The following is a 19,475-nucleotide window of genomic DNA, read 5'->3' as shown; positions in this document are numbered from 1 at the left end:
AGGCTGCGAGCGTCACCGCATCCTCGGCGGGGCCCTGGGCCACTTGAGAAAGTCAGGCGGGCGTGGGGGGCAGGCTGAGACCCCCTTCCCCGTAAGACTGGGCTTTATGTCAAAGCACAGCCGGAGCGCTCGCTCGAAAGAGAAAACATCCCGCCCTCACCCTCTGCTACCGAACCCCCGCCGGGAAGTTTTCGGTGTGTTCCTCAACATCTCCCGGTGGCCTGGGGCGGGGGGGCATCGCCTCCAGATGGGGTGGTCGGAATGAACCCCAGAAAGGCAGCGGGGCCCGCAAAGGACGGAGGAATCCCCCAACTCTCCTGGGGGCGGGCGTACCCCTCCAGCCTCGCTGAGGGGGGTGCCCAGCGGGCCCGGAGCGGTGCGGGGCGCACCCGGGGGCCGCATCCGTCCCCTGCTCCCCTCGGCGCCCGCCGATCCGCGCCAGGGGGGAGCCGGCGGGCGCGTCCCCCCCGCCGGGAGCGGAGCCGGCGGGACTTATCCCGTCCCCCCCTCCTGCCGGGAGGCGCCCAATCCCGGCCGGGACCGGGGCTGCCCCGCCGGCCGTCACGTGGGCCGGCCCGCACCGGGGCCGCCGTAAAGAGCCGCCGCCGCCGCCCCCGCCGCCACTTCCCCGCCGGGCGCAGCCAGGGACGCACCCACGGGACACGAGAGGGAGAATACCGGGAGGGAGGGCAGCCCCGCTCTGCCAGGGGGTCCTGCTGGTTTGTTTTTTAGTCCTCCCTCCCCCGCGAACGTCAACTTCTTTTTTTTTTTAATTATTATTTTTATTTCCTTGGGATTTCCCTGGATGGTCTGAGCACAACTCCATGCCCCCTCGGCCGTGCCCGGCTCCGCTCCCGGCCCGCTGCCATGTGAGTACCTGTGCGAGAGGAGCGGGCCGGGGGGTGGGATGCTCCTGCGAGATTTGGCGGCTCGAGCCCTCCACCCGCACGGAGAGGCCTGCCCGAGGGTCATTGAGCATTTTTACAAGAAGGCGGCAGTGCTGGTGTCTGGAGGACACCGGGGATGCTCCCGATCTTGGACGGCTGCCCAGGTCCTTTGGGACTGCGATCCTGCCCGGCAAGGGCGCCCGAGGGGCCGCGCCGCAGTCGGCCTCCTCCCCGCCAGCAAGGCCCCGAGCCGCGCTCCAGGCCCTGGGCTCCGAAAAAAAAGACGGGAAGGGAAATACTTTTTTGGGGGAAAAAATAATTTAATTGTTAGAGGCTTTTTCCGGCTCCTTGGAGGTGCTCAGGCGGGCGGCGGGGCCGGGGAAGGTGCCGGTGGGGTCGCTGCCCGTTCAGAGGAGGTTATTTCTCGCCGTGGCTCAGAGGGAAGTTTAAAGGGGGGAAAAAAATAGTCCAAATTTCAGCCCTTGCTTGAGGCAGGGAAGAGGTGTTTTCGGCTCGGGAAAGGCCATCGGGTTCCCGATGTGTGCCGGGTCTCAGCCCGCTGCTCTCGGTTCTCCCTCCAGGTTCCTCTGAGTGAGCCCCTCGGCACCGCCGGGCCGCAGCCGGACGGGCCCTGAGCAGCCGCCGCCGCCGAGGACGGAACATGTATCAGGGTCTGGCTCTCGCCCCCAACCATGGCCAGTCGGCTTATTCCCACGACTCCAGCAACTTCCTCCACTCGTCGGCCGGCTCGCCCGTCTACGTGCCCACCACCCGGGTGCCCTCCGTCCTGCAGACGCTGCCCTACCTGCAAGGCTGCGAACCGCACCAGAGCCACCTCGGCAACCCCGCGGGCTGGGGGCAGAGCAGCGGCGAGGCCGCCGCGTTCAACGCCGGCAGCCCCCACCCGCCGTCGGGCTTCTCGTACTCGCACAGCCCGCCGGGCAGCAGCCCCCCGGGCCGCGACGGCGCCTACCAGGGGCCCCTGCTGCTGGGCGGCGGGGGCCGGGAGCAGTACGGCAACGCCTTGGTGCGCTCCGTTAACGGGTCCTACTCCAGTCCCTACCCCGCCTACGTGACCCCCGAGATACCGCCTTCCTGGACGGCCGGACACTTTGAGAGCAGCGTGCTGCACAGCCTGCAAACGAGGCAGGCGGCCTTGCCCGGCCGCAGGTCCACCTTCGGTAGGTCACCGCCGTCCCTCATCGACCTGTCGGGGCGCCGAGTCATTGTCCGGCTCTCGGCGCCGGGTGGAGGCCATCCCCGTCCCCATCCCCGTCCCCATCCCCATCCCCGTCCCCATCCCCGTCCCCATCCCCATCCCCATCCCTATCCCTATCCCTATCCCTCCGGCGTGTCGGTGGCCCGGCCGCGGGTTGAGTTGCCCCGCTGGCATCCCCGACAGCAGAGTAGGAGATGATTTTACCCCAGGATGGAGAAATGGTCCGGGAACGGGGTGTGTGCGGCTTACCCTGGGTTGAGATGGGATGGGGGGGGGGGACGTGCGTGTGTGACAAGAAGGGCAAAGACCACGTTTGAAAGCAGAGCAATTCCCCCGGAGGACAGGGGAGCAGAGGCCGTTCAACCCCTTCTCCCCCACTCCACCACCACCCCCGCGGTATCTCCTTGCCACAATATCGACTTTGTGCCTGTGCTTCAATACTTACCCTTGTGTTTAAATTAGCGGGGCAGATTTATAGCTCCCTCCCTTTTAAGTAATTTATTGTGGTAAATTAGTTTATATTTGAACAGACTCTCGGTCTCCTTATTCACCTTAGCCCAAACAGGTCGGCAGCTGCATCCCTTTGCGGCCTTTGGGGAGACACTGAAACGCGCTCAGGCGTTGAACAATAAACCTCACTTCAATTCCTTTGCATCCACACCAAAAGTCCTTTTAAACCAAACTCTAAGCAAATAAAGTTTTGGGCTTGATTTAACAGGACTCCTCGTGCTCAGGGTTTATAACCCCGGGGGCACTTCACCAGCCTCCTCCGGTTGCGGTTTGCAAAGTCCTTTAGAAGCCACTTCAAGATCTCAGTCGCGTTATCATTTTTACTGCGGTGAACCGAATTATCTTCACCCCAAGAACAAAGTTAGAGCAGGGAAGCAGCCCCCTCCCCACCAGGCTGTCTCACCGGCTCGGCTTTTCCTCCCACGCCGGAGGTGCTTGGCAGCGGTTTCTTTACAGGACTTTCTCTTTGTCTGGGAAAATCCTTTGCATTGTGTGAGAAGGGATCGTCCTGCCAGAGATGCTGCCCCAGAAATCTTTTCTGCTCTTTGAATTCGGTGCTTTAGGATCCGGCAGAGCGGCCGCCATCCTCTCAGCTGTTTATTTTTGCTCTTGAATAGTGTAAACTGCTCTTAAGTAGTCCAAACTATTATTTTATTTATTTATTTACTTTTAGTGTAATTAATTACTGCAATAATTTTTCATACTTTTCTTTTTACCTTTCATTTTTATTTTCCATTCCCCCCCCCCCCTTTAAGTTTTATTCTTTTCCCTTTTCCATTCCTTTGGATCATTATTAATACGATAGACGATTTATTTTAAAAAAAAAATTAAAGGCGTATTTTTCTTCCGGAGAAAATAACAGCTCGGGCAGAGGAAGTTATTTAAAAAAGAAAGAAAAAAAAAAAAAAAAGAAAGGCATTAGGAGGAAAGAGAGCGACTCACGACTGAGGGGTTCCCCCGGTTTCGCTCCGGCTGCCCGTTTGCCGCGGGGCAGGGACCGACCGCAGACGGTGTTCATAGCGGCCCCGCAGCTTCTTTTTTATTTTTTTCTTTCTTTTTTTTTTTTTTTTTTTGGGGGGAGACAAAAAGTGAGGAAGTGTCTCGCTAGCAGGAGTTGGGGTCGCGGCCGGCCGGTGATGCTCTCCCGGGGAGCCATCCCGGCATCGCTTCACGGGCAGCCCCGAACCCTCCCCGGCCGGGCCGTCCTCGCCGGCCAGCGGCTTCAGGGCTTTCTTGATAGAAATCAGGAAAACCGTCCCATTTTTTTCCCCGCTCTCTTGATAGAAATCAGGAAAACGGTCTCGGTTTTTCCCCTCTCTCATTTATTTTTGCATCCCGGCATAACATCGCTTTCTCCCACTGGTAGAATCCCGGCCCCTTCTCATCCCAGGGAAACCCCAGCCGTGTTCTGCTCTTTGGGGTCTTTCAGGGAAGGGATGGGGGAATGTGTTGTCTTTAAGCAAAATATTAAAAGATTAAAGTGTGGAAGGAATAAAGGGGTTTGGTGCACACTTGGTAGGCTGGAGGGAAACTCTCCCCGGACCGGGATTGTCTCCAGTAGTGGGGCAAAGAGGATTGTAGACTCTCTCCCGCAGGGTCCCCCTGTGCGGTGGGGGTGGCTCCTGACCCTTACACCGTGTGTGTCTCTTCCAGAGTACCTCGAGGAGTTCCCCGGGGATGGCCGGGAATGCGTGAACTGCGGAGCCATGTCCACACCGCTCTGGAGGAAGGACGGCACCGGGCACTACCTGTGCAACGCCTGTGGGCTCTACCACAAAATGAACGGCATCAACCGGCCGCTCAAGCCGCAGAAGAGGCTGGTAAGAGGGGGAAACTCCCCAGGACTCACCCGGGGATGGCTGGGGGGCAGGGGCCGGGGGGCTGATTCGGTACCTGCACTGTTGAGGTCTCTGTTCGTGTTAGGATTTGTTTGACTTTCGGTCCTCCCACAGATCAGTTGCCATCAGCACTGGCAGGAGACCCTTGCTGTGGTGCAGAAACGGCTGGGGTCAGCGGGAATGGGATGAAACCAGAGGGATTGCTGCCCCAGCAATGACTGGTGGGCAGGAGAAACAGAGCCACAGGGACTGAAGGGGTTCTGGGGCTGCACAGAGGGTCTGCACCAGAGCTAAGCAGGGACAGTCAGCCCTGCCACTGGCTGGGACTCTGTGGGCTTCCCCTGGCTTCATTCCTGCAGTGGGTGCATTGCTTTTTATTCTATAATTGCTATCATTGTTATTTCCTAGTTCTTCCTGCAGACACATGCAGCTTAGGCAGGGTAGTTGCACAGGAGGCAGGGCTGGTCCTGAGCTGGCCCAGCAGGTTTGTGGCTGCTTGCAATGGGAGCAGGATGGGGCCCAGTTCCCTGCCTGCCTAAGGGGAAAACTGGGGGCTTGGCAGTTCCCAGTTTCCCTGAAGGTTAAACACTAATTCCCCCCCACAGTGTAATATTGGGCTTCCTCCAACTGGGATCCCATGGAGAGAGAGGAAAGGCGCCTCCTTTTTTTCTGTGCAGTCGCTTTGGGATGTTTAAATTTGGTGGTAACAGTTTTGGTTTTAGAGGCTGTCATCAGAAGCCGTCATTAAAAACAGGATGTTTGTTGGAGCTGTGCTGGGGAACAGCTGGGAGCTTCTTGAGCTTTCACTCAGGGTGTATTCCTGCAGTTATTTTTTTTTTATTGCAAAACAAATTATTAGCAATAACCCAATAGAGACAAGTTTCTGTGCAAGAAAACCTTTAAGAAAAAGAAAGTTGAGACTGAGCAAGATGTTTCATTCTGATTCCGATTCCAGAAGTGCAGATCTGGATTTGCAAAATGAAATGGGTGGTAGCTCCAGAGAAAATCCCCCTTTTCTGTTCATCGCATCAAAATCAAGGCATTTCTGTGAAATATTTAGCATTATACGACAGGATTTGCCTGTCTCTCCAAAACCCTCCCGTCTCCTCTAACGCGATGACATTAAATCTGCTGTGCCGCAAATCTCAGAGTTGCGCTGCTGATTTCTTCAGAGCGAACGCAATCCGTGCATAGAAGGAGGTGCAAACCAGTTTAAATTCAACTCCGCATTTTGGAATGGCATCCAAAAGCGTCAGTGGATGAACTTCCAGAGTTCTTTTGAACAGCTTTTCCCTGAGGAAACTGGCGAGGTCTCTCTGCTCCTCAGTGTTTTATTGTGGCGCATGGGAAGGGAGGCAGCCGTGCGTTGCCTGCACCCTGTCCGAGCCTCATCCATGGCATCCACGAGTGCTCTTCAGCATAACTATTTTTCGGCAAACATTCCAACAAAATTTTCTGGTGGAAAACGTTTGTTCGCAGAATTAAGACCGCTTTCCCAGGAATGAGCAAATTAGTTGGGAATTACCAAAGTACTTCCGACCTTTTTTATCATTATTTGGCAATCAATACAATGAAGTTAAAGCTCAAATTAAAGGGTTGATTCTTGTCCAGGGGAAGCGCTTTCCTACAGTTAAAATACTTGAGGGGATTTGTTTTATGGGTTAGAAAAGGGGCTGCAATTTTGACTTTTCATCCTGAATTTTCAATGAAACATTTCAAAATCTTGGGTTTCCCCAAGGGTTTGAAATGTGTTGCAGCAAATTGTACCTCAGTGGATCTATTGATGATGGACAAGAGGGTGCCAGCTGAACTCTGCAAACCCACCGCAGAGGGAGCAACCTGCACCCCTGTGGCTTGGGATGTTTATTCTCCCAAACGATTTCCATAGCAGGGAATGCATGTCTTCCCTGCTTCACCCACACAGGCTGTGTGGGAGCAGAGCAGTGAACACAGAGACGTGCCACGAACGATGAAACTGGCTTTCACAGTGCGGCGAAATAAGGGCACGGGAAGGAAAAATGGTTGCTTTTGTCCTTTACGTTATGACCTTTGTTCTGTACGTAGACGCCGCGTTGGGAGTTATTTTGACTTGTGTTTCACAAAGCAAAGTCCCCCAGAAAGCCCTGGAGAACACGACGTGGCCCAGATATCACTGCGGGAATGACGTCCCGCGGCTCGGCCGCGCTCAGCCTTGCTCGTGCGTGGGAGAGGGCGAGCAGTCGTAGCGTAGTTTCCACTTCATTTTTTCTTTCTTTTTTTGAGATAAGGGCGACATCCTCTATGCAGCAGGGACAACCATCCTGCTACAGCCCGTGTCTGGATTCAAAGCACTGTGGCTTTTGGCAGAAAGGGTTTGTCTCAAAGGAGGATGGAGGCAGTGCTTTGTTTTAGGCAGCACCTTTTGTAGCCGAAGTTTCTTGATGTGCTTCACAAGATACCTTAGATCCAGTCTGAAAAGCCAGATCACTTTTGCCAGCAGGAGCAGCTGGTGGAGGTGGATGGCTGCATCTCACACTTGAAATTCCCCCCCTGTTTCAAGGAGATCTGCCCTGCATGGTACAGCAAAGGGGGGCAGTTGGAGCAGCTGTCCTGTGCTCAGCAGCTCCCACACAATCCTGAGCTAAAGGACTAACCTGGAGCTGAGTTCTTCTGGCTTGGCTCAAGGATTATTTGTTTTTGACTTAGGAGGTTTCAGCCTGTCCTTTTTTACAGTTTGCAATGCACAATGGGTTTGGTGACACTTTTGCAGAAGGTGGGGGTGGGACTGCTCACGGGCCTGGGACAATCTAACAGGACCCTAGAACCACTCAGTGCTTATAGTGTGTGCCTTGGATTTCTCCTGCCCTTCAGTTCCTGCTGCTCCCTCATCCTCTAAAGTGCAGGTTTGCCCAGAGCCTTAGTAACAAAGACAAATCTCAGAGGATGCTGCTGCCTTTGGCTCTGAGCCTCAGATCTACCCACTTTCAGGAGCTGAGCTCAGATATCTCAGCACAATTGCTACAACATTTTTCCTGTAAACAACAGATCCCCTCAATCCTGCTGGAAAGGGGGACAGAGAAGCATTGATTAAATCTGAGGCTTCAGTGCCTTCTTTTTTCCTGTGAAACCCTGCAGTTTCTTTTCCACCTTTGAAAAGGAGGTGAAACAAAGTCTCTGATGGCTTGGTCTCCCTTGGAAAGACCTGCCCTATTGGCTCTGAATTTTTTGGGCTCTCAAAGCAGCACTTACACGTGGTTGATTTGATAGGCACCAACTCACCATTCCTTGAGCTTATCAGCAGCACTTGGCTGTCAAGCCAGGTCAGTGAAGAGTTTTTGTTTGAGTGTATGCTGCATTTGTATAAATAAACACTGAGCACAATGTTGAAGTCAACAACTTCCTAGACAAGGTCAGAATGGTACAAAGGCTGCAGGGTGGAGCCAGGCAGAAATGCATTTTCTTTCAAGAGAATTGCTGGGAAACCAGCAATAATGTATTGTACCCTCGTCCTTCAGTGAGCAACAGTAGCCTTGACTGTCTCTTTCTTGCTAATCTGGCAGGTTGTGGTGCAGGGGCAGGTTCTCATGGGGTTTCTCAGATAAAAATTGTAATATTTGGTGGTAGAGGATGTTTTTTTCTCTCTCTGGCTGCGTAAGGGGGAGCCAGCCTGCAGAGTGTTGAGCAGGAGATGCAAAGGCACATGTCACTGCCCCAGCAGGAAGCCATGAGCAGTGCTGGCAGGGTGGGCCAAGCTCTGACAGGGCTGGTATTGCTCTTGGGCCACCAGAGCCACAGGTCTCATTGCCATCTCACCTGCAAGCTGCAGACAAAATGTTGTGTGAAACAGGGACAGCATGTCCCTCTCTCCCAGGGACCAGCAGTGGCCCAGAAATTTTGGGGCTTTCCAAAAGGCTTTGAATTGGCCTCCTCCCATCCACAGGCGATGACAGATTGCACCAGGAACAGTTGTTCCAGGATGAGTGCCTCCAAATTCCCCTCTGTGCCCATAGCAGGAGTTGGACCTCAGAACCCTTCCACCCATCAAGTGTTCACCTTCCTCTGCTCCCATCAGTTGCAGGATGAACGGCACAGTCCCAGCAGCTGAAAGGCTGTGGCTGCTCCAGGATCTTGCTGTGACACCATGTCCCATATTAGAGACAAGGTCTGCTATCTCATCCCCTGTGCCAGGCTTGTCAGCTCACACCCCCATGTATTATTATTACCGTCTGGTTTATTTCTTGAAAGCTGAGTAATTTCCAAAGCAATACCACTATTTGCAAATAGTTGCTGAGACCTCTTTGCTGAGCAACAAGTGAATCAAATCTTGGCCATGTCACTTGTGCCTCTTGAAACTCAAAGCTGATCTTTACGTGACTGCTAACCTTGTAAAAACATTTCATTTTTATTCCTACTCTTCCCACCTCATTTGTTATATTGCTCAGTCAGGATATCAAGCAATAATGGCAAAATAAACAAACAGGGGGTTCTTTATTGCCTGCATCACCTACCATCTGCCTTTGAGTGGATTCAAAGTGATTTTTCTCGAGGCTGAAGAACATCTTTACTCACCTGAATGTGGAGAGCCTGAGATATTACTTATGCCACAGGTATCTTACATCTGCTGAGATCTTTTACTAGGATAGGTTTAATACTTAGTGTTCAGACACTTCCAAATGAAATGTCTACTGAGCAGACAAGTCTGTATAAAGAGAGAGGTGAATTTTCCAGTGGCTTGGAGGAAAGTTGTCAGAAATGAGTTTGCTGCTTCTGCCAGAACATTTTCCTTCTCCATTTGGAATTATTAATATTTCAGAGCCAGCAATCACTGCACTCATAAAATATGTCATTAATTAATGTCTGCAGGGTGTTTCTGCAGCCTTTAAGAGAACAGATGATCTGTGAGACGTGAAGAATAACCTCCCTGGTGTCACCATGGACCAGTTCAGTTCGGTTCTGCTCAGTTCAGCCAATTGATTCCAGTTGTCTTAAACCAGAGATTAATTGGGATGTTGCTAACTTTAGCAGTAGTTCTGAGAGCAGAAAAACAGAGGAATTCATGTAAAGCATGAGGAGTTTTCTTCATGCTTTTAAAGTCCAGCTGATATTTTCCATCTCTTTCTCCATCTGAGTGGATCTCCTGGAGGGAAGTTCTCTCTGCTCTGAGTCCTGATCACTTCCAGAAGATTTGTTGGAAGTTTGTGAAATGAGTTGCAAGGATACTTGCCATGTTTATAGATCTCAATAACAAAAAAACCACTTGCAAATTAGAGTGATCTCATTTGAATGTAATTTCTTTGATCTGAATTTGGTTATCACGTGTGTTTCACGTTTTCCAGGAAAATGGTGTAGTTGGAGATTTTATTTTTATAGGAAAGGAAACTTCCCAATTCATCATTCTTATGTGTGGACTCGTGTGTTTGTTTGCTTGTTTTTAAGTCTTCATCGAGACGTGCTGGCCTATGTTGCACTAACTGCCACACAACCAACACCACCCTCTGGAGAAGGAACGCCGAAGGGGAGCCCGTCTGCAACGCCTGCGGGCTGTACATGAAGCTCCATGGGGTGAGGAACATATCCACACTGGGAGGGACCCTTTGGGCATTGGGATCACTGCCCAGCAGCTCTGGGAGATCAAGTGTGGAGGGACCAGCCCCTAGACTGGACCCAGAAGAGCTGAAACCCAGTCCTGTCTCCTTGAACAGTTAAAAGCTCAGTTTACTGGGATTCTCCAGGCAGGATAAGGCTAAGAGGGTACTGAAACACTCAGGGTGCCCAAAGAAACAGTGGATGTCCCATTCCTGGAAGTGCTCAAGGCCAGGTTGGATGGGGCTTGGAGCAACCTGGTCTAGCAGACAGTATCCCTGCCCATGGCAGAGGGGTTGGGACTAACTGGTCAACCCAAGCTGTCCTAGGATTCTATGAAAAAGAAAGCTTACCAGGCTCCAATAGTTGGAGACTGCAGGTCCCCAAACCCAAACTTTTATATGAGCTAATTGAGAATGTGTGAAGGATGCTGAGGAGCCCACATGGAGGCTGGCTGATGACATTTATCCACAGAGGATGGGAACTGTTGATAACATGCCCATCAGCCAAAGGACTCTCCATCCCTCCATACAGGCTTCTTCAAACTTCTACCATAGGGGTTGAAGTCTCTTTACCCCATGACTGTTCCATCTGAGCCATGTAGGCTCTCAGTGTGTCAGTGTAATTTAATAAGGCCCTGTCATAAAGGTCACTAATAAATCAGGAAAAGAAAAATAAGAAATAAAGGAAAAAACAAAATCTGTGGGAAAACCTTAGCTTTTAGCCTTATACATCTTCCAGCCAAGGCCTCTTGCAGAGAAAAATAGCACTCAGTGAAGGACAAGGACTTTAGGTGTTTTGCATGAGCTACAGCATGTAAATAGGAGAGCAACACGTGTGGAAAGGAGCTGAGCAAAATACAATATTAATGATTCCAAACTTTATGAATGTCAAGGTACCACGACCTCTGGCCATGAAAAAAGAAAGCATCCAGACGAGGAAAAGGAAGCCTAAAAACATTACCAAAGGCAAAGCCTCAACAGGTACAGTGCTGTTATCATCCATCCTGAGGGCCTGGAGCACAATTCTCCTCAACATGTTTTCTGCAAGAAATAGATAATTAGAAAATAATATTGTGATTTTTTTCCACTGATGTTTTAGATCTAGAGTCTGCATTTATTCTCATATGAAAGGAAGATGCTGGGTGGGAATCCCAGTCCTGTCATATTCCTGTGGGGTTCCTATGTGGATACCCAGATGCAGTCCAGCAGTACCCATGTTCAAGCAGATTTGGGCTAAACTGAGTAATGGGAAAAAATACAGGTGTGAATGGCATATCAAAGATTGAGGAGAGTGTATCATGATGCATTCAACATTAGCCCATCCATCCTGTACCAGCACTGCCAGACTGTGAAAGGGTTCCCTCCTCCTCCATCAGCATCTTGGCAGCCAAATACAAAGACTTACACTGACAGAGATTTGGTAGAGAAAGAACAGTAGGGTCACGCCATGAGATATGATTATTGTCATTAAAATATAAATTTCTTTAGGAGTAGATTTGTGCCTACATTGCTTCACCACCTTCTACCAATTATCTTCCAGGATCTACAACTTCGGCCACTAACTCCCCTTCTTCCATTACCAACTCAGACAGCACGGTCACTTTAAAATCAGAGCCCAGCACAACCTCGCAGTATCCCGGACAAACCATCGTGTCAGTGTCCCAGGTGAGGCACAGGGACCTGCAGCCATCCCCTGCTGGGCTGGATGATCCACACCCCTCCACAGCCACTGACCTGGGAGGCCCTGATGAGGTTAAGAGATTAGGTCATTGCTGCCTCAGATTGAGGAAAGCAGAGAGCATGAGCCAAGACATCATGGACGAGGAAGGGCTCCAGCCTGTTGGCTCCTCATCAGCTCTTTTGTCTTGCAGTGGGGAACTGGGAGGTCTGAGCCCTGCTGTGAGAGGCGACTGGTGGTGAAAAGGCTTCAGTGCAGAGCTGAGTTTAATTTCCATCTTCTGCCATGAAATCCTGGTAGTAACAACCCTGTTGAGTTGGTGAGATCAGCCCAGGGTGGAATCCTCTGTAGTTCCCAAGAAAAGGCTCCCTGGGCAAACATTGTCTGCACTTTATAGCCCCGAGGTGCTCAGCAACCACAGACCTCTAATGCTGCCAGAGGCCTCAGGGTGCTTGTGCCCTGAGCTTTCCTTTGGGGCTGGCTGCTATTTCATATTGATGGAGGAAAAAACAGGTCTAAATCAAGCCACACACTAAAATTTTGTGACCCAACACTGTCTTTATGTTGAGTCTAAGCTCTTGCTGAGCTGGACACATGTGCATGGAGGGGAAGCTCAGCCCCAGCACCCAAGTGCCTGGCGCAGCACCAGTTACACCGTATGGGATAGGGTTTTTTTTTGTTTGAAACCAAGAAATCTGGTTTGTTCTGAGCTCTGAAAAAATATACCCACACCTAGAGATCTCCAAACTGGACATATTTAATCAAAAAATAAATGCAGATGGGTCCTGAGATGCCTCCTCCCTGCCTGGGCATTGTGCTTGCTTGGAATGGAACACCGTTCCTGCCCAGCTCCAGGCTGTTCCGAAGGACAGCTGTAGGCATCAGGGATAACCCACTCTATTCCATCCTAATCCCACCACTGTGCTATGACACAGGGCTGAGTGACCTGTTGGTTAAAAACTATTGGCTTTCTAATGCCTTTCTGCTTCCCTCCTTGGGGCAGGCACAGAGCCAGTCGGATGAGGCGCTGGCCGGCGGCCACGGCGAGTTCAAATTTGAGCCCGAGGACTACACCTTCTCCCCCACCACCATGGCCCCGCAGCCTGGGCTGAGTGTGCCACTTCGACAGGACTCCTGGTGTGCCCTGGCACTTGCCTAGAAACCCTCAACCTCCAGCAAAAAGCCTCGGGACCAATGTTTTCGGCTGGCCCCGCAAACGGCCGACGGACAGGAGGACGGGCTGCCCCAGCGCCTCAGGACTGCAGGGTGTCCCACAGCCACAGGACAGGTTTCTCTTGGAGGATGTATGTGGAAAAGCTGGATGGGGCTGGGATGGCTCTGCTGTGGCAACAGCTCCCCAAAAAGCTCATCCTTCCCCGGAGCAACCCAGGGCTGCCTCCCCAAGGCCAGAACCCTGGGGCCACCTCCACTTTCCCGGGGAAAGCCTTCCTCCTTTGAGATGAAACCAGCAAATAAATGCATCCCAGAATCTATGTTTATTCGCAGTGATTTCTCCCTCCTATGTCTCCTCTGTGTGCAATTTATTCCACTTTCCAATAAAGACTGTAATAACATGGCACCAAATAACTTAATTTTATTAAAATGTAAACTATGTGGCCTGCCTTATGTTTTATTGGCCACAACAGGAAGGAAAGAGAAAAAAAAAAAAAGCAACGGTTGTTTTAAACATTTATTGTTTTATATTAAAAACGATCATCTCTATAGAGTGTTAGCTTCTGAAGCGTTTCGCGTATCAACACTGAGCTGATGAGTCATACATGAAATAAACACACTGCTCTTCCCTTTCCAGCTCCAAACAAAGAGTTTTTCGTTGTTATTTTAGGCAAATGACATGACAAAAATGGTCAAAACCTCCCAATAATAAAAGAATACAGAAATGCTGTTTTCTCTTTTGTATTTCCTCACAGGTTTTGATATTGCCAGCTCTGAGCATTAGAAAATCAGAAGTTAGTCCTCCAAAACTTAAGAGAAAGGTTTGAGGGATTGAAAAATAAAGGATATGTTGGAGTTATATTTGTTTACATCCAGTTTTGGGGATGTTTTGAGTGGAGAATTTCTGGATTTCAGCCATGCAGAGCAGATTACTTTTTAATTATTTTAATGAAAACCAAGTAGGAAACAATTTCTTAGAGCTGAGCTGTAGAAAAAGATCTTCAGTGATGCAAAAACATCACATTTTCAAAAGCTGGCAACAGCGTGTTTCTAAAGCTTCTTGCAGCTGGGAGATGGAGAGATATGCTCTGCTGGGGCATGCAGAGGGGTCCTGGAAGTCCTGAGGAACCTGGGGGTGAAGAGAAGACCACAGTGAGGAGGGGAGATGGGTGGGAAATGAAGGGGGAGCAAGGTCATGAAGTTACTTATGGCCTACTTCATTTGTTATTTCTAAATAAAATCCGCAGCCTGGCTGGACAGCTATTTATGGCCAGGAAACTGTCAAGTAATAGTTCCTTTATATAGAAGTTGACCTGTCCACAGCTTCCTGGAGCAACTCTTCCTCTTGTCAGAAGAGATGGATCGCTTGATTTTTATTATAAACAACAGGCTAAAGATGATCAGGGAGAGTGAATCTGACATCAAGTCACAACTCAGCTGAGATGGAGGATGATGCTTTCCACCATGCAACCCTTGCTGGAGGAAAGGAGATGCTCCAGGCACTGGGGAGCACTGGTCCCCTCCAGTGCTGCCATAGCTCAGCGTCTGTTGGCTCAGCATCACCCCGTGCAGGCGAGGGGGAGGGGTTCAAGCCACCCTTTTATTAAAGCCCATGGATGAAAAACTGCCTCTGGAGGAGTATTTATCATTTTCAGAGCCTCATTAGCAGCTTCTATGATGCAAACCTCCAGTGCTGGGGCGAAGGCTGTCACAGAGTGGCATCCCTCCAGCACCAGGCTCAGCACTGGCACACCACGTTTGCATGGCCAGGCTCTACCCATGGATCCACATCTCTACCATTTGTTTTTCCACTCTCCAGCCTGCCAACATCCGCAGCAGAGCCAGGCACAGCCATGTAGCAGATAAGCCAGCAGCACGGGGCTGGTGGGTGACGCCGTCCCCAAATCCAGCCCAAACTCTGCCTCTGGGAGTCAGGAAAAGGGGTGATGTGGCCCAGGCTCAGGCGACCCACCGGCGCCCGAGGTGACGTGCCAGGACACAGGCGGGCAAGAGGGAGCAGGAGCCCTGGGTGTAGCATGAGTAATGCTCCCGGGCAGCTCCCCAAACCTCAAACTTCACAGGCAAAAAAAAAGCAGCGCAACACAAGCCATGGCAAGATGATTTCTATGGATAGTGGCAGGGGGTCCCCGCTTTTTCATCTGCATGACCCCGAGGAGGAGAGTCATTTTAAAGGCAAACAAGGAGACCTAAACAATGCCAAGATGTTGACACCAGTGGCTCCAGCAGTTTTATTTATGGCCTGTTGGTAACCGTCGACCGGGCGTCGGGATGCTCGGGGGGCTGGTGACAGACGAAACGAGGCAGAGGGACAAGAAGTGAAACAACTGGGACATGTAATTTTTCCTTCCTGCTCGCTCCCTGCACTCACTGGGTGACATCATCCACAAGGCTGGTTTTTCATTTCTTGTGAGTGTCTCCCAATCTTTCATTCCCATTTCCAAGGCAGGAGCCATCCCTGCAGAGTTCTGTGTCTTGGCCTCCTAACGGCAGAGGCAGCGTGTCTGCACAGTCCTGTGGGAGAGGGGGAATTCCTTTCCTCCTCCACCCACAGAGAAGCCAGCACCCCTGTGCAGCTCCCAGCCTTGCAGAGCCAGGTCCAGGGGGACCCATGCAATATTTAGCCATTCCCTCCCCAGCTGCCACTTTGAATCCACATCCCTTTGTATCTCTCATTGCATGACAAAGAGGAGCATCTGCCCCATAAGTGTGAACAAAAGCCAAGGGAAAGTTTGGGTCTTCCCAGCTCTTGCTACATCCTCAATCCTGCTCCTGCAGCCTCCTGGCCCCTGGTGGCCCAGCCCAGCTCAGCCCCCACACTCCCAGGAGTTTGAATGGCTGGGGTGGAAGCAATGCAGGAGATCAGACACAAAACTGAGGTCTGGGAGAATCAGACCCCCCAGCTGACCAGGTTATGAGTTTCTGTCCCACCCCTTCTGGCTCCAGCAATTGGTCTGAGCCTGCCCAGGCTGTGCTAACAGCAGCTCCACCATCCTCTGTCGCCAGGCTCACCCCTCCCTGCCCCATCCCCAAGCAAGGCTGATTTGCAGACATACTGCAGAGATCAACTTTTACTTCTCTTTCCCACACCTTTCTCAGCCCCCTTGGTGCTCTCTCGCCTTCCCAGGCATGGGGTGTATTTGCTCTCCTACAGGTCTGGTGGCTGTGGACAACTGTTATGTTTACTGTTGTTGTACAGCTGCCTCGGAGCTATCAATTGCCTTTGTTCAAAGGTCACCTGCCCAGATGATTTTACAACACAACTACAATGATCTGTTCCATTTTGCACTTTATACTGATGCCACAGTGATTTCTACGAAGTCATCGAGTGAGTAATGAAGCACTTGAGCCTATAAACACGTTGTCCTTCTTTATGATCATATTAATAACACAATAAAATCGTTGCTCACACAAGCAGTTGCGTTAAAAAAAAAAGTTTCCTTTTGATTTCTTCATGAAAAATAGAAACTTGTGGTTTCTTGTCTGCTGGACTCCCAAGCCCCAGACTCTCTAATGGGGTGTCACTCCCATGCTGGAGCACAGAGAGACACCCTTTTTACTATGTTGCACACAGAAATCTCCAGCACAACTTGTGTGGCAGCTCAGCTGCCGACTGGGCTCTGCCTAAATTGCAAATAGCACCCAGTTGGGAGGGAGGTTTGATTCTTCCTTGGCACAAGCCTTGGGGACACACAAGCCCCAGGTGAAGCTGTGGACCACTCATTAGGCTGATTTGTGCCAGCTGAGGAATGTGCCCATCGTGGTTGTAAGGGGATGGGGCATTAAATTTCCTTTTCTTTGTCCTATGGTTGATAAGTCTATGAAACACTGTGTGAATCCAAGAGGTTTTTCCTGGAAATAAGGTGACAGAAAGGCTATGAGCCAGGTACAGCAGTGCTCTAGGGGCTGAAGGGTCTGTAGGGCTGTTGCTGGTTTTTATTCTCTCTGGAAGTGCTTGGTGATACAGAGAGGCAAATTCCCTTTTACCTCCCAATCCCTGTCCACTGCTTCCCTGCTCCTCTCCAATGCCTTTTATTGCCAAGCCAGTGTCATGTAGCAGCCAGCAAAACAACTCATGTTGCTTTCCAGGTCAGTGTGCTGCAGTAATTAAATATCCAGACTATTTCCTTGTGTAGCAGCTAAACCAGAGCTGAATATTCAATCTCACCATTGTATGCATAGCGGAAGAAAACAAACAGCACTGCTCCTTTAATCACATCAGGTGGTCCTTCTTGGAGAAAGCTTTGTGTCCAGGGGTTGGAAGGAGGTGGCATCTCCAAGAATTTCTTCTGTTCAGTATCAAATTTACATAGAATAACCCAAAAGACACTTGATCAGGAACAATAACAACTTCTGCAAAGTGGCTTTATTTCAAAGAAGCTCCTTTTCAAGGAGAAGCTTGGTGAGCAGCAGCACATTCCAAAACGGCTCTTGTTAAAGGGAGTTTATACCCACCCGGTTGTCTTCTCCAAAACCTCCAAAATCCCATGTTTCAGTAAAATTTCTGCCCAAGAGTACGACTGTATGGATACAGCAAGTGTTGAGAGAAAGGATGGGGAGCAGTATTGGACTGTCTTTATAGTCAAACTTAACAAAAAACAGCTTTATCTACAATTTTCTAGAGCTCTGGGACTACTGGAATTTACCAGCCTTTGTACTGTTCTTGCAGGCTGACATTAATGGTGTTAGAAAATGCATTAGTATTGGAATTCAAAGAAAGATTTTTATGGCAAGCATTTCCACAGCAGTGTTAGATGTGGCCAATAGTAGACCTTGACTATTGTGTTGTTTGAAAATGTTGGAGTCTGAGCTGCTTCCAGGGCCAATTTCTCAGCTGACACAAGGTAATAGTGCTGAATCACTCCTCCATAAAAACAATTAACTCATTAATAAGTTGCTATTTGTGTTTCCTGATGATCTAGAAGAAAACAGGAGGAAGTGGGAAAATTTTATCATTCAAGTAGAAAATTCTGTTTTGTCTTGGGTGCAAAACTAGTTTCATGCTTGGGAAAGCTTTGGGATCCCTCATCTTGGGAATGAGTGCAAATGAGAGCACATGTGGGGGAAAAGATGGCTAGAAAAGAGTAAAGTAATGGTGCCTCTCACGATTTTCTTCCAACCAAGCAAATGGCTCAATGCATTTCCACACTGGTGGAAACTTCCAGCGCTTGTCCCAGCTCATCTATGCTCACATTTCCCTTCTCCAGTGAAAGGCATGGGAATGACCCTCCTGTGGGCCCACCTGAAATACTGACTGTGGGAGGAAAGCAGAGGTGAGCACAGGCAGGACATGGAGCAGGGTCCTGATGTCACTGTTATTTCAGGTGTCAGAATCGTTCCTCCCATCTGTTCACTCCTTGCTTGTAATACAGAAGAGTAGCTCTGGCTTGTGAAATGCATGGGAATGATGGGCATTCAGCCACGGGAGCCTGCTGTAACACCTGACTTGAAGAGGTGCTTCAGCTGCCTGTAGTGATATGGCCTCAGTGAGAGGTTGGAAACGCTGCTGGAGACCCCACCCCTCCGTGTGCGAGCAGCAGGACTAAGGTGAGCAGCCAGGTGGAATCAGTGTTAATCATTTACCCTGAGTGTGATGGAGGCTGTAACAGACACTCTCTGTGTGTACAGGGATCTCTAAGCATGAGTGCTGAACGGGGAAGCTGCTGCTCAAAGGGCATCATGAAGTGGCCTTTTGGGGAGGCAGTTTATTCAGATCCACCTTTGTTTGCTTTGTGGGAGCACATTCCACTGCCTTGGTGCTCTGGCACTGGCAAGGCCAGCACCTCAAGGCAGCACAGATGGGGATTGCAGGGTGACTGCCACTCCTGAGTCTGACCTTGACATCTTTCCTCCCTGATTAATAATGCCTCAGCACCAAACAAGAGCAGAGAACTCAAGGTCACCATTAGCCGTTGCCTTCCGTGTTCAGGAATAATGGTGATGTTTGAGCCTCACTCCATGGGAATTCTCTTGGAAGCATGTAGGCTGGCTTTTCTGCTGTCCTAAAGCATTTTAAACCTATACCATCATGGATATAATATGTATAAATTTCTGTATTAATTAATGCAGATATTATAACAAAGCAAGATTTGGGATTGAGTTGGCACTCAGGTGTAGGTGAACATGTTGCCATCACCTTCCTTCAGGAGGAAAGAGTGTTAACCATGGACTGTTATTCCTCCATAACTAAGTTCATCCTAGTCAACAGCAACCCAGACCTTACTATCTTCAGCTTGGATTTCTTCAGGTCATACCCCAAAACAGGTTTTCCCCAGGAGCAAATCATGCCTCTGTGCTGAGTCACTAGAAGGATCTTACAGTTCCATGGGAGATAGACCAAGATAAAAGCAAAGATTAAAGGGACTTTGTTCCTGGATGAGTTTCTCTCTTGGTCCACTGCAGAGCTTGCTCCTAAATCCAGTCTTGCATCCACAGAAGAGGCTCTGTGAACAGGAGCTTGGTCCTGTGCTCTGCATTCAGGGTGAATGTACCTGCATGGTCTGTGGCTCCCAGGGCAGTCCCAACACATGAAAGGCCTCACACCTTCTCTTGGAGGAAGCCGAGGACCCAGCAAAGCTGCTCCAGAAG

General features: G+C 50.3%; 1 protein-coding gene across 1 annotated transcript; it reads left to right on the top strand.

Annotated features, from left to right (window-relative positions):
- The first annotated feature begins 614 nt into the window (after window positions 1–614).
- GATA5 (GATA binding protein 5) lies at window positions 615–13,517 on the top strand. Its single transcript, XM_027646347.1, has 7 exons — window positions 615–869; window positions 1,469–2,068; window positions 4,270–4,436; window positions 9,870–9,995; window positions 10,912–10,999; window positions 11,559–11,683; window positions 12,700–13,517. The coding sequence occupies exons 2-7, from the start codon at window positions 1,549–1,551 to the stop codon at window positions 12,853–12,855; spliced, it is 1,182 nt and encodes a 393-aa protein (XP_027502148.1). The 5' UTR covers window positions 615–869; window positions 1,469–1,548; the 3' UTR covers window positions 12,856–13,517.
- Window positions 13,518–19,475: the final 5,958 nt, after the last annotated feature.

This window comes from Corapipo altera, unplaced genomic scaffold (assembly GCF_003945725.1).
Source record: "Corapipo altera isolate COAL_440 unplaced genomic scaffold, ASM394572v1 64, whole genome shotgun sequence".
NCBI classification, from domain to species: domain Eukaryota; kingdom Metazoa; phylum Chordata; class Aves; order Passeriformes; family Pipridae; genus Corapipo; species Corapipo altera.
This window is presented reverse-complemented; position numbering and strand designations above follow the sequence as displayed.